This window comes from Muntiacus reevesi, chromosome 3, assembly GCF_963930625.1.
Source record: "Muntiacus reevesi chromosome 3, mMunRee1.1, whole genome shotgun sequence".
NCBI classification, from domain to species: Eukaryota; Metazoa; Chordata; class Mammalia; order Artiodactyla; family Cervidae; genus Muntiacus; species Muntiacus reevesi.
In genome coordinates, this window is record NC_089251.1 from 252,755,822 (window position 1) to 252,770,838 (window position 15,017).

The 15,017-nt window shown below is 38.0% G+C and overlaps 1 protein-coding gene across 1 annotated transcript in view; it reads right to left on the reverse strand.

The window, feature by feature from the left end:
- Window positions 1-13,251, reverse strand: part of ZNF385B (zinc finger protein 385B) — a 335,112-nt gene extending 321,861 nt beyond the window's left edge. The window contains exons 1-2 of the mRNA XM_065931867.1: window positions 13,138-13,251; window positions 12,113-12,433 (exon numbers count right to left, since the gene is read on the reverse strand). Of these exons, the coding sequence (XP_065787939.1) occupies window positions 12,113-12,431 (319 nt within the window). The 5' untranslated portion in view covers window positions 12,432-12,433; window positions 13,138-13,251. The remainder of the gene's footprint in view (window positions 1-12,112; window positions 12,434-13,137) is intronic.
- Between the last annotated feature and the right edge of the window lie 1,766 nt (window positions 13,252-15,017).

A 15,017-nucleotide genomic window follows, 5' to 3' on the forward strand; every position in this document is an offset into this window, starting at 1 on the left:
GAGTACATCCTGCAAAATGCCAGGCTGGATGAAGCACAAGCTAGAATCAAGATTGCTGAGAGAAATATCAATAACCTCAGGTATGCAGATGACACCATGCTCATGGCAGAAAGTGAAGAGGAACTAAAGAGCGTCTTGATGAAAGTAAAAGAGGAGAAGGAAAAGGCCAGCTTAAAACTCAACATTCAAAAAATGAAGATCATGACATCCAGTCCCATCACTTTATGGCAAATAGATGGGGAAACAATGGAAACAGTGACAGACTTTATTTTGGGGGGCTCCAAAATCACTGCACATGGTGACAGAAGCCGTGAAATTAAAAGACGCTTGCTCCTTGGAAGAAAAGCTATGACCAACCTAGACAGAACATTAAAAAGAAGAGACATTACTTTGCCAACAAAAGTCTGTCTAATCAAAGCTATTATTTTTCCAGTAGTCATGTATGGATATGAGAATTGGACCACTAAGAAGGCTGAGTGCTGAAGAATTGACACTTTTGAACTGTGGTGTTGGAGAAGACTCTTGAGAGTCCTTTGGACAGCAAGGAGCTCAAACTAGTATATCCTAAAGGAGATCAACCCTGAATATTCATTGGAAGGACTGATGTTGAAGCTGAAGCTCCAATACTTTGACCACCTGATGCGAAGAGCTGACTCATTTGAAAAGACCCTGATGCTGGGAAAGATGGAAGGCAGAAGAAGGGGACGACAGAGGACAAGATAGTTGGATGGCATCACCGACTCAATGGACATGAGTTTGAGCAAGCTCTGGGAGAGGGTGACGGACAGGGAAGCCTGGCGTGCTGCAGTCCTTGGTGTCTCAGAGTCGGGCACGACTGAGGGACTGAGCAACAACAGTGTGTATTCATGTGTACGTGTGAACGTGCATGTGTGTGTCACCCCTGTAGAGTCCTCAATCCACCACCAAAGGATCCCTCATGTGACCTTTTATAATCATATCCATGTCCCTCCATCAGGGAAGGGAAGCCATAACACTCAGGAAGCACTAATTATCCTTTAAACTTTCGTCATGTCAAGAATGTTATATAAATAAATGCATTCATAGTATGTATTGATAAATTTGTGCGATTGACTTTTTTCACTAGCATAATTCCTTAGAGATTCATCCAAGTAGTTGCAAGTATCAATAGCTTATTATTCATCTAGTAGTTTTATTTTCACACTTCCCTTGATGACTAATTCTGTTGAACAGTTTTTCATGCACTTATTTCTATCTGTTAATCTTCAGTGAAATTTGTCTTCCTATCTTTTGCCCATTTTCCAGTTGGTTTGCCTTTTTTCTTTCCCCCACTGTTGTATTTTGAGAGTTCTTCATGTGACTAAATCGTTTGTTGGAGATGCAGTTTGTAAATATTTTCTACCATCTGTAGCTTATATTTTCACTATCTTCCCATGGTATTTTACCAAGCAAAAGTTCTTAATTCTGAATCAAGTCTAATTTATCAATTTCCCTTTTTTGGATCATGCTTTTGGTGTCAAGTCACAATTCGTTGCCTAACCCTAGGTTCCAGAGAATTTCTTCCATTTTTTTCTCTGAAAGTTTTGATATTTTTATGCTTTACTTTAAATCTATGATCCATTTTGGTTAATTTTTATATATGGTGTAAATGTTTGTCTTAGGAGTTGTTTTTGTCTTGCTATGTGCTATTATTGCTCCAGCATCATTTGTTGATAAGACTATTTTTCCTTCATTGAATTGATTTTGAATTGTCCAGAGTCAATTGAGCATATCTGTGAGGATCTACAGTTCTGAATTCTGTAGTTTTTTTTTTTCCATTGATCTACGTGTCTACAGCTCCACAGTATGTGTATGTGTTAGTCGCTCAGTCATGTCCGACTCTTTGCAACCCCATGGACTGTAGCCCATCAGGCTCCTCTGTCCTTGGAATTCTCCAGGCAAGAATACTGGAGTGCACCATCATTTACTTCTCCAGGGGAACTTCCCAACCCAGGGATGGAACCTAGGTCTCCTGTATCATAGGCAGATTCTTTACTATCTGAGCCACCAGGAAAGCCCCTATCCCTCCACAAAACAAAGCAAACAACCAAAAAAACCCCACCACTGTTTTGATTATGTCAGCTATACCGTAAGCCTTGATATTGGACAGAGATTTTTTCCTACTTCATTTCTTTGTCAAGATTGTTTTAGCTGTATAGCTGTGCTTTGCTGTTTTAGGTTAAGCTCTTCTATGTCTACAATAAATCCTGCTGGGTTCTGATAGGAATTGCATGAAACCTATAGATCAACTTAGGGAGAACTGCCATTTTAACTATGGTTAACTGCCATTAGCTATCCATGAATATGGTATATTTCTCTACTCACTTAGGTCTTTGATTTCTTTTCTTAATATTTTGTGATTTTCAGCACATGGATTCTGTACATGTATTATAAAGTATACATTTAAGTACTGATATTTTATTTTGGGGGTGATTATAAATGATAGTGTACTTTTAAGTTTTTATATGTTCATTTTTTAGTGACATACAAAGACATGCAACTGATTTTTCTTAGTTAAGTCTATCATGGAAACTTTCCTAGATTCTTTGGGATTTATATATAGACCATTGTGTCATCTGCAAAGAGAGAAAATTTGATTTCTTCCTTTCCAATCTGTATGCCTTTTATTTATTTTTTTCTTGCCTCACTATGGTGCCCAGAATGTCAGGTACTATGTTGAATAAGAGAAGGGTAAGTGGACATCATTGCCTTGCCCTTGTTCTCAGGGAAAAAACCATCTTTCACCATAAAAATGATGTCAGCTGAGACTTTTTGTAAATGTCCTTTATTAAATTGAGGCAATTCCCCTCTGTTCTTAACTTGCTGAGAGTTTTTATCAAAAATGAGTGTTGGGTTTTCTCAAATGCTTTTACTGCAACAGTCAATATAACCACATGATTTTCTTATTTAACTGTTGATATGGTATTTTTATATTGGTTGATTTTCAAATGTTGAACCAGTCATGCATATCTAGAATAAATCTCACGTGGTCATGGTAAACAATTATATTTATGCATTGATGGATTCAGTTTGTTTATATTTTGTTGAGAATTTTTCAGTCTAAGTTCATGAGAGATACTAGTCCATAGTTTTCTTTTTTTACATTTTATTTGTCTGGTTTTGATATCAGGGTAATACTGCTCATAAAATAAATTTGGAAGTGTTTATTCCTCTTCTATTTTCTGAAAGAAACTGTGCACAGTTGGTGTTCTTTAAATACTTGGTATGATTTTCCAGTAAAACCTTGTGGATCTAGAACTTTCTTTTGGGGAGCTTTGTAATTATCAACCCTACAGCTGCAAATTCTGTAGTAGTGTCATCTATTCTGTGTCTTCTTTCTTCTTCATCTTTGTCAGTCTTATTAGAGGCTTGTAAACTTCACTGATCTTTTTCAAAGAGCCAATTTTTTGTTTTATTGATTTTTCTCTGATGCTGTCTTATTTTCACTTCAGAGGTTTCTGCTCTTGATTTTTATCATTTCTTTCTACTTGCTTTGGGATATACTTTCTCTTCTTTTCTAGTTTCTTATGATAGGGGCTTACTTATTGGAGACCTTCTCTCATTTTCTAAAATAAGCATTGAGTGCTATAAATTTCCCTCTCAATGCTATTTTATTAACATCCTAATATTTTTATATTTAAAAATGTTTTTCATTTTCAAAAATTTTTATTAAATACTTTAAAATTACTTTAAAATATTTTAAAATATTTTTAAATAATTTTATTTCCTTCAGGTCTTATTCTTTCACTCATGAATTTACTTAAGAAATATGTTGTTTAATTTTCCTGTTGGTTTTCTATTTTAGATTGGTTTTCTATTATAGATTTCCAGTTTAATTTCATTATAGTCAGGGAACATACTGTGCATGATTACAATTCTTTTCAATATGTTAAGGTTTGTCTTATGGCCCAGAACATGGTGTCTCTTGGTGAATATTCCCTGGGCATTTGAAATAAAAAAATGTGTTCTACTATTGTTGGGTAGAGTGCTATATAAATTAGTTAGATGCTGTTGGTTGGCCGAGTTGTTCAGATCTTGTATACCCTTGATGATTTTCTCTTTAGTAATTCTATCAGTTGTTGAGAGAGAGGTGTTGAAGTCTTCAATTGAGGATTATATGTATTTCTTCTCTCAGCCCTATAAGTTTTTGTTTCAAGTATATTTGAAACTTTTGTTTGGTATATGAACATTTAGAATCATTATGTCTTCCTAGCAGATGGAACCTTTTATCATAATGTAATGTCTACCTTTGTGGCTAGTAATTTTCTTTGCTCTAAAGTCTACCTTATCACATATTAGTATAGGTAATTCTGCCTTTTAAAAATTACTGTTTGCATGGCATATTCTTTTCCATTCTCTTACTTTCAGCCTACTTACATCATTGGTTATAAAGTGAGTTTTTTGTAGCAGCATATAGGTGGGTAATTTTTTTATTTTAATTTGTTTTGAAGCTCTCTGTCTTTTGACTGGTATATTTGGGCCACTTACATTTAAAGTAATTATTCATATGTTAGTGGTAAGTCTGACACTTTATTATTTGTTTTCTATTTATGTCCTCTTGGTTCTCATTTATGTTTATTTCTTCCTTTTTTGGTCATCCTATAGATTATTTGAACATTTTTTAGGACTCCACCTTAATTTATTTATATTCTCTCCTATTGTGTTGCTTTCTTAAATTTTCATAGTGGTTGATTATATTACAACCTGTCATAAGTACGGGTATTTAATACCTGTAACTGTGACAATCTACTAGTATCACCATTTAACTACTTCAAATGAAAGTATAGAAACTTTACTTCCATTAGAATCCTTTAACTTACCTATTTTTAACTATTAATTTCTTGAGCATCATAAGTTTGTTTCAGTCATCAAACACGATTTAAGAAGCTTATGAGGAAAACAATAATGTGAGGATTAATTTTATGTAACTGGGTCACAGTATGCCCAGATATTTGGTCAAACATTATTCTGGGTGTTTCTGTGAGTTTATCTTTGGATGAATTTCACATTGTGTGTTAGGTAAAATGTAGATTTTATTCTGAAAGCAATGAAGAACACGGAAACATTTTGAACAAGAATTATATGAACAAACTTGCATAACAGATTGTACTTCCTTGCATTGTGCAGTTAGTGTTGACCACGATGACAGAGGAATCACAGTTACAGTAATAAAGAGGGCTTATGAAATATGTTGGAAAAAGCTAACAAAGAAGAAATTTTCATTATAGGAATGTCTTTAGTTAGGATGAACATATATACACACTCAAGTGTATGCATATGTAACTGCATAAATTCTTATTGATTTGTTATATAAATGATTTAATAATACTATATCTACCCAATTCCATCATGATTTCAAACCTTCAGTAAAATATACTACCCACAAATCTATTGATTAATGAATTTTGAAGGATTATTACACAAGTCCACATTTCCATTAATTTTAAGCAGAGAAAAGAGAACATAGGTAGTAGTTGAGAAAAAATTAATTCTCCAAATTAAAAAAAAACACAGAATTAGACTGAGATTTATCCAATGGATTCCCTCTGGGAACTTATGGAAAGGTCTAGAATTTAAAAAAAAAAAAAAAAAAGTGAAAGTAGTTCTCCATGACTTCCTTTTGTCTAAAAAAGTTAAGGTGATCTCAAAATGTTGGAGAAATAAACACAAGAAACTTGAGGCTATCTATATTTTTTTAAAAGAATCAATTACTTTAAAATTAAGGCTGTACTGAATATAATTTTTAAAAATTTTTATTAAAGTATAGCTAATTATAATATAATGTAAATTTCAGGTATCGTGTAACAGCACAATTACCTGAAACTTTTAGATGGCTTCCATATCTTGGCTGCTATAAACAATGCTCCAATGAACACTGAGGTGCATTTATCTTTTCAAATTATGGTTTTCTCCAGATATATGTTCATGAGTGAGACTGCAGTATCATATGGTAGCACTGTTTTAGTTTTTTAAGGAACCTCCACGATGTTCTCCATTTGTACTAATTCACATTTCCTCCAACAGTATAGGAGGGTTCTTTTCTCTCCACGTCTTCTCCAATATTTATTATTTGTAAACTTTTTGATGATGGCCATCCTGACTGATGTGAGATAGCTTTGATTTACATTTATCTAATATTCGGTGAGGTTTAGCATCTCTTCATCTGCCTTTTGGTCATCTGTATGTTTTCTTTAAGAAATGTCTATTTAGGTCTTCTGCCCATGTTTTGGTTGGGTGGTTGTTTTTTTTAATTGAGCCGTATGAGCTATTTACATATTTTGGAAATAATTCCTTATCGGTCACATCATTTGCAACCCATTCTGTAGGTTGTCTTTTCATTTTATTTATGCAAAAGCTTTTAAAAGCTTTTAAGTTTAACTAGGTCCCATTTGTTTCTTTTTGTTTTTATTTCCATTACCCTAGGAGACAGATCTAAAAAGATATTACTACAATTCATGTTGAATTTCACATCTGAATCTACAAACTGAGTAAAGCAAATTCCTCCTTTTTTATGGATGGGTCTCATCCAGTCAGTTGCAGGCCTGAATAGGACAAAAGGCTGGCCCTCCCCTGAGTAAGACGGAATTCCTCCTGCCTGACTGCCTTCAACCTGAGCTACCAATTTTTTCTTGCCTCCCAACTTAAACTGAAACAGCAGTTTTTCCTGATCTCAAGCTTGCCAGTTTTTGGACTGGAACTACACCATCAGACCTCTTGGGTCTCTTGCTCTTTGATTGCGGATCTTGGGACTTGTCAGCCTCCATGATCACATAAGCCAATTCCTTTAATAAATATTCTTATATATGTATGTGTGCACATGTGCACGCACACACACACATACCCTATTGATTCTGCTTCTCTGGAGAACCCTTACTGATACAGTTATTGTATGTGCCTATATTTTTGCTTTTTCTCTGTTTCATTTTTATTGAAGTATAATTGCTTTACAATGTTTATTCCTGCTTTTTCAGTTGTTTCTCCCTTCCTGAAGTTCTAAGGTTTATTCTTTTATCATGTCCTTTCTATTTGAAAAACTTCCTTTGGTTGACCTTTAAGGGTAAACCTGCTAATGATAAATTCCTTTGTCTCTTAACAAAACTTTACACGTGTGGTAACAGAAACTGACTCTCAGGCAGTATGGGGTACCTCCTTCCCTGAAGTTCCATCTAGACTTGGAGTCAGGAACAGAGGGTGCTTGTAGAATTACATAGTGCCAAGGCTCAGATAGGAGAGTTTATGGCCTGGTTGTCATCTGCACACAGGCATCTGCTGAGAGAATTTTCTTCCTGTCTGATATTTATCTTCTGGCACTGTGAGGGTGTTCCCTTGTTAACAACTATGAGGGACCTTCAGGCAGGCCTGCACTTTGCTCATGGCACGTGGGACACGTTCTCCTGCCACGACTCCAATCCCAGACGCTGGAAAAGCTGCTTCCTTGCTCCTCTCAGAAGCTCCTCTGTGGTCCTCAGGCTCATCCAGCAGCCTCTGGGCTCACTAAGCTCACAGGCAGTCAGAAGACTGCTTCAGGTCCATCTGCTCACCTTGCTAGGGACCAGGAACACCAGTCTTTGTGGACCGTTCAAAAGGGATAGAAGCCTGCAAATATTTTGTCCAAAACCAAGCGTTATCTGTGGGTCTCTGTTATTTCCACCTCTCCTTGGTTCTGGAAGGGGAAAGGCGTAGGGATCCTTCTCACACAGACGAAGTTATTTAAGCTCTTTTTGCTTCCCCTCTAATTCTTCCTTCTGTAGCCCAGAGTGTTCTAAAATAGTTTTAGGTACATTCTAAGCATCTTCTTATTCTTCCAAAAGGAATACACTAAATTTAGTGAAAGAACTGCCAGTGGTTGAGGGTCAGTCCCCTCTTATTCAGAAAACTCCCTCAAGTCCCGTGCACCCCACACCTAACCTGCTAACCCCAAAACCATAACAAGACCAACAGAGAGAAGAGGACGTTCCCTCTGAAGTTAACAGTTGTTGGAAGACTATGTCTACAGCTCTCCTCTGGGGAGGAGATGTGCTTCTCTTTCCCTCCCTGTGTTAATCTGCTCAGGCTGTTGTAACAACGTACCGCAGACTGGGTGGCTTAACAATACAGATTTATCATCTCACAGCCCTGGAGGCCAGGAGTCCAAAACGAAGGTCCTGCAGGATGGGTTCTTGCTGACGGAAGGGTCAGTTCCAGGCCTCTCCCCTCAGTTTGAAGATGGTTCCCTTCTCCCTGTGTTTTCACATCATCTTCCCTATGTGTGCACCTGTCTTTCAATCCAGATTTCCCCTTTTTATAAAGTCATGCTGGATTAGAGTCAACACTAATGACCTTGTTTTAATTTAATTTCCTTTGTAAAGATTTCTGTCTCCAAACAAGGTCACATCCTGCAGTACTGGGGATTGGGACTCCAGTCTACCTTTTCTCTTTGAGGGGTAAGTGTAAGTCCCTAGAGCCAAGTGATGATCGCAAAGGGGAGCTTGGCGATTTGTTCCCTGATGAAGCGCCTGATTTGTCACTGAACCTGCCGGTCTCCCCGGTGCCGCCTGAGCAGGTAAGAGACATGCGGGGAAGCCCCCCGCCTCCATCTACTCCACCTCCACCTGCCTGGGCCCCAGAAGCTCTAGGTTTTCAAGAAGAATGCTAGTTGTCAGGTGGATTCTGCACATGACCTCAGGCCCCAAGAGCTGGCACACAGGTGAGAGAGGAGGATCCAACCTTGCCAGCGATAACTCAGTGTGGGAGACAGAGGCACACACAGTGGAGGAATAGAGTCTTTTGCTACCAACTTAAGGGAAGCTGGAAGACACAGCTAAGTCTCAGGGACTCCCCATGTCTATGGGACTGAAAGGAGCTCTTCATCCACAGGTTCTGTTAGGAGCATCTGGGACCCACAACCAGAAGAGCAATTACCTAGATGAGTGGCCTGGAGGGCTGCGGTCCACGTGGTCACAGAGGGTCGGACACGACTGAGCAACGAAGCATGCACGCACGCATGCATCAGGAAGAACCCCACAACTTTGTCACCCCCTACACCTCCACAATTCCAGTGGGAAGCAGATATTCAACTGGCCAAAACTGAGGAAAGGGCTGGAAATAAACCAAACCATGTCAGGCTTGCTCTTCATTGAGTTGAGACTCTTAACAATCAAGCGCACGTGCACACATAGGAGCCCTAAAGTATATTCTGCTCCAGTTCCTGTTGTTTCACTTGGCATGAGACTGTGGGCAGTTTCCCTTTCACTGCGTTACAGTAAACACAACTTTTAATGACTATGGTTTCTATCAATCATCTTGTAACATGATAATATGTATTTAATCTTTTTTTCTATTGGACATTCAAGATACAGTTTGTATTTTCGAATTATAGGTCGTCATAATCATCTTTGTACATACATCTATGTCCAATTTCTATTTCAAAGAGGAGACATTATTATCCTTACTTTTTTTCAGATGGGACGATTAATGCTATCCAATTTCAGATGTTAAGTGACTTGCCTTCATCACATGCTAAACCCGTCTTCTGAAAATGAATCACTGACTATATTATCAGTAAATGAAAACTCTCCTTTCTGCCTAAAGTAAAACTTGAAAAGCTATCTCATTTTCTCACCCATTTTACTCTCTATTAATAGACTGTGTTATGCTAGATAATGAGCTATGTTTTATTTACAGAATATATTCATAATATTCTGTATACATCTTAGCTAAATGTATTTTATATCAGCTGGATATTTCATTAGCAAGAGAGAAAGATGGAAAAATTCATGAATTGGAGCTTCAAATATATGTTTTCAAAACCCATTAGAGAGAGGTAGTTTACCATGACAGTAACTGTTTGTGACCACAAATATATTATAGCACATGGGTCTGAACTTAATCTGAGTTTATCACACGGTAGAAGACAGTAGCAAAGTAGTGATGAAGAATTATGACCTCACTATTCCTTAAATATGGTTGGAACTATGATCTGCCATTTCCATGCTGTATAAACCTGAATAAATTTTATCTCTGTACCTCTGTTCCTAGTCTATAAATTAGGAATAATCTTAGTACCTACCTCAGGGTTCATGAGAAGACTAAATGAGAAAATTCCTATAAGGTTTTTATCTTAAGGACAAAACATACTCCACAGAAAATGTTCCATGAACGTTATCTACTAATATTACTTCTTTTAGAAACCACAGGTTAACCTCCATTTAAACATAGATATTGGATTCAGGGTTATTTACCCTCTGATGTAGATAAAAGAAAGTCATCAGTTTTTACCCTCAGTTCAGTTCAGTCACTCAGTCGTGTCCGACTCTTTGCAACCCCATGAACTGCAGCAGCCAGGCCTCCCTGTCCATCACCAACTCCCGGAGTCTACTCAAACTCAAGTCCATTAAGTCGGTAATGCCATCCAGCCATCTCATCTCTGTCATCCCCCTTCCCCTCCTGCCCTCCATCTTTCCCAGCATCAGGGTCTTTTCAAATGAGCCAGCTCTTCACATGAGGTGGCCAAAATATTCGAGTTTCAGCTTCAACAATACCAACTGTATTTTTAACATGTAAATACAGATACATTAATGCATCTGCAAATATTTATAAAAATTATCATCATAATAAGTAAACAGAATTATAATAAAGGGCTTCCCTGGTGGCTCAGATGGTAAAGAATCCACCTGCAGTACAGGCGACCTGGGTTGGATCCCTGGGTTGGGAAATCCCCTGGAGGAGGGCATGGCAACCCACTCTAATATTCTTGCCTGGAGAATCCCATGGACAGAGGAGCCTGGTGGGCTACAGTCCACGGGGTGACAAAGAGTCAGACACGACTGAGCGACTAAGCACAGCAGATTATAATAAATGTGTCTTTTATCTTATATCCTGGTAAGTCCCTTTATGTTCTTTCACAACATGATAAATATTGACTGAGGAAAATAATGAAATTAAGGCATATACTGGGTAAACTGCAGTTAGGTTTAGCTTGAAATACAAAACTGATTACAGCAAACACACACAAGCCATTTTTGCTGGAGCTCAACATGGATCAGGATATAACTTCATGAAATCAAACACTGTGTAACAGGACCAAGTGAAATCCCAACAAAGGGCCGCACTCAGCACCCCGCTTCAAGCTGAAGCCTCATTACCAAAGCAAACGCTTGCTAGATGGGAATCTGGAGCTTTCTCCCACTTTTAGGAGGAGGATTATTCTGGCCTTCCAGGTAAATCTGTGGAGGATACCGACTTTCTACAGAAATCTTCACCATGGAAAACAGTACACTTGACGTTTTCTTTAGTTGTGTCACAGATGAGGCTACCCAACGACCAGCAATGGGGAGGCAGCAGCCTTGCCCAAGGATATAGGATTTGTAAGCCTGTGAAGAAACCTGGGCAGATTCAGGAATGTGGAAATCCCTAAGCCTCCCCCTCTGCCCAGCCCACAGGAAAGGGTGAGAGGCAAGAGGCAGGGACAGAGCTTGCCGTGGCGCTGGACCTCAGAGGTAAGCCTTGTTGGTTTTGGCAGTGCCTGTTCCCGTTGTTAGAACACGGCTGGCATGCTGCTGCCAACTCCCTAAAAGAATATAGGGCTTATAGCGCACAAGATGAATGCTCCTTTCCTGCATCACAGGGTGTTATAAATAAAGCTGGAGCTTCTTATATACAATCTAATAGTAAGCTACTCAATGGAAAGCAGACGAAGGAGATGAAAGAAAGCCTCATTTTGCAGAGAGGAGAAAAAATGGACATCACCATCCATTTGAGACACATTTCAAAATATGTCAAGGAATGTTTGCACACTATGGAGATACAGAATTAAGCCTACAATCCAACATACAAATTGTATGTGTGTGTGTGCATATATATTTGTGTGTGTGTGCATATATATATATGTGTATATGTATATGTATATATTTTGCCTAGTATAATATAGATTAATAGCAATTTAAAAAAGTATCCTGAGAAGTAACAAACAGCTCTTGGATTTTACCTGTAGGAAGAAGAATATACATTGTGGTGGTAGTTTTAAGGTGAAAGATAAGCCATGCTCTAAATCCTTCACTTTCCAGAGCAGAAGCATTTCTCCCAGCAGGAAGTGGGGCCCCAGGCCCCCACCTACCTGTGCTGGTGTGGGTGCCGGGGCTGGCTGGGGGTGGCGGTGCGGAGCCCTGGGCTGGGGATGAGGGCTGGCCATCACTCAGCTGCTTGACTCGCTTGCGGTGAGACTTGCCATTGTAATGGACCTGGGCCTGGGCTTCAGAGTTCAGCTGGATGTTGCACACCTCACAGAAGGAGAAGAGAATCTTCTTTTTCTCTTTACTCAGCTGGTCCTCAGGCCTGTCGTTCTTTATCCCCTTTTCTTCAAAGCCCCTTAGAAAAGTTGCCATATTCATAATTCCATCTTCAGAGTAGTTGTCAGGGCTTAAGGAATACTTCATACCTTAAAAAAAGTACAAGTGCTTGTAAAATATATGCCTTCTTCTTTTCTAGTATGATTATGATTAGCTTTCATGGTATGGCTTAAGTTAAAGTCTCCCAGCTACTCAGGAGTCATGCTTGGGAAAAAATCACCCAAAGTACTTAACTGAGCAGACATGATTTGTGTACACGTGCTCCCTCTGTCTGGAGCCTTTTCCACTCCATCCTTGTCTCCTTCTCTCATCACCTCTCAATTCTTTTGCCCTTTTAACTCCTGCCTACCCCGAGACATTAGCTGGAGCATTACTCCCTCCAGGAAAGCTTTCCCTGGAAATAAGCAGATTCCTGTCTACATGCTGACACAGTGCTAAGTGACCTCCCTTCAGCACACCTCTCACCCCGTGCACTGCATATGTGTGTGTGCGCTTATTTGGTTTATGTTTGTTTCCCCAACCGAGTGTGAACTCTGGTGGTGGGGGGCATAAGCCTCATTTCTGGATATCCCTTGGGCCTAGAACTGCATCTTTCACATAACAGACATTCAAGCATCTGTTTAAGGAAAGGATAAAGGATGCTATGAATCCATACTGTCAGAAAGGATATGTGTAGACACAGAGGTATATATAATACACACACACACCCCTCCACACCTGCCAACAAATACATGCTCTAACTTGGGGAGGAGGTGAGCAACAAAGACTAAAACACATTATGTCTGAAACTTACATTGGGTTGTATTCCAAAAGCCCCTTTACAAGTCAGCCAGTGAGAATTTGAACATATCCTCTTATAGATGTAGTGAAGCAAATTGTTTTCAGGTGTCCAGATTAGCCCATAACCATCAATTTAGTCTTTGATGAGGCTGAAATGCAGAACATCTGAAATACAAAATAATAGAAATATGATATATGGTAATCCAATAATTGAAAGATAGAAAAAAAGCAAAACAGACTAAGATAAAATTTGGTTTAAGTGCTGATTTTCATTTATCTAGATAAGGATAAAATGATAAATTATAATCTAAGTAAAGATTTTAAAGGAGCCTTTCCAGTACCTGAAGAACCTTGGGCAATGAAGATAGCCTTGGCTTTTTATTTTGTTCAGTTCGACTATAACATATGCAACTTTTTCATTTCAGTTAATACCAATATTACCAGTGTTTTGTACATATCAGTGTGACTATTACGATGTTTTTGGTTCTCAACTAGAATAAAGATAAACATACTCTCATAGAGGAAAGAAGAGAATGATATTCAAAGAATATTCGGGCAAAAACTAAAGAAAAGGGGTATCCTTGAAAAAGATTTGGCTGAGGTGGACCTTAGCGTGCTGTGAGGGATGAAGTGTTCAGACAAAGGGAGGATCGTAGCTTGTGAGGGAGTCTGCCTGTGGGAAAAACTCCAAGATCCTGGTCTGAGCAGCTGATTGATCCAATTTGGCTTGCAGCTCTAGGGAGAAGCAACTAAAGACTAGTCCAAATTTGGAGCATTCACCAGTTAAATGTTTAAAATTCAGAAAATAAATTACAGTACAGGGTATGACCATAGCGATACTGATTTCATGTATACAGTATGCCAAGAGCTTCTTTACACTAACACACCTTTTTGTAAACTGCCATATGCATTATACCATATGCCAAACCACAACCTTCACAGAATTGTTAGAATGTTACTAATTTTGATGTGTCAGACCTCTTTGGTTCATAAATACTTTACCCTGATGCCACCAATTTAAAGAACTCTTTATTTCACAAAACTTTCCAAATGAATCTATTCCTTTCAGTTCTTCAAATAGACCATTTTCTTCCTTAAAACCTATTCAGACCACACAAAAATCAGGTTTAAGCAATTCCTATAACTGAGTTACAAAAAATAATTCCATTACAATTGAAATGTGATTTAAACTGCCCATATATCAATATTTTTTGCTTTAGCCCCTAATTGAAAATGCTATGGTGTCACAAAGCCCTTTTCCACATAAACCTTTAGAAAACATTAGTGCCATATAAAAGTTATGTTCAAACATATTACTTTGTACCCTGTCCTAAAATATTAAAATTTATCATAAAAATTACTGAACTAAATGATAAAAAGAATAATTTTGAAAATAAATTTGTCATTAAAATATTATGCCTTGCTTAGAAAACTAATCTATTGTAAAACATAAGAAAAACCAATAACTTTTAACTGCAAAGTGAGGTCAGGCATCATCTCATTGAATCATTGAAATCTAAGTGTTAAATTTCACCTCAAGCAATGAATATCCTTGACTCAGCTGAGTAATGATGACACTTCCATCTGAAAGTTTAACTTATCTGGAGGTTGGTGGACTTGCCCATGTTCCTAATTAATGCATGGTATTTCACAGAAACAGAATTTACATCATACGCTCCCTTTTAAATTTGAAATCTAAAAATGACTTCTTTGTATTATAAAAGATATAGTCAGCTTACCAATGCTTTCTGATTGTCATTTGTCCTAGAAATAAGTTCTGCTTTAGATTTATTTACCTGTTTTAAGTGGTAAGAAAGATACCTTTAAAATGAAATAAATGACTATTCTAGAATTCACTTGCAACCTCTGCATAATGCCAGAACCTTCATAACT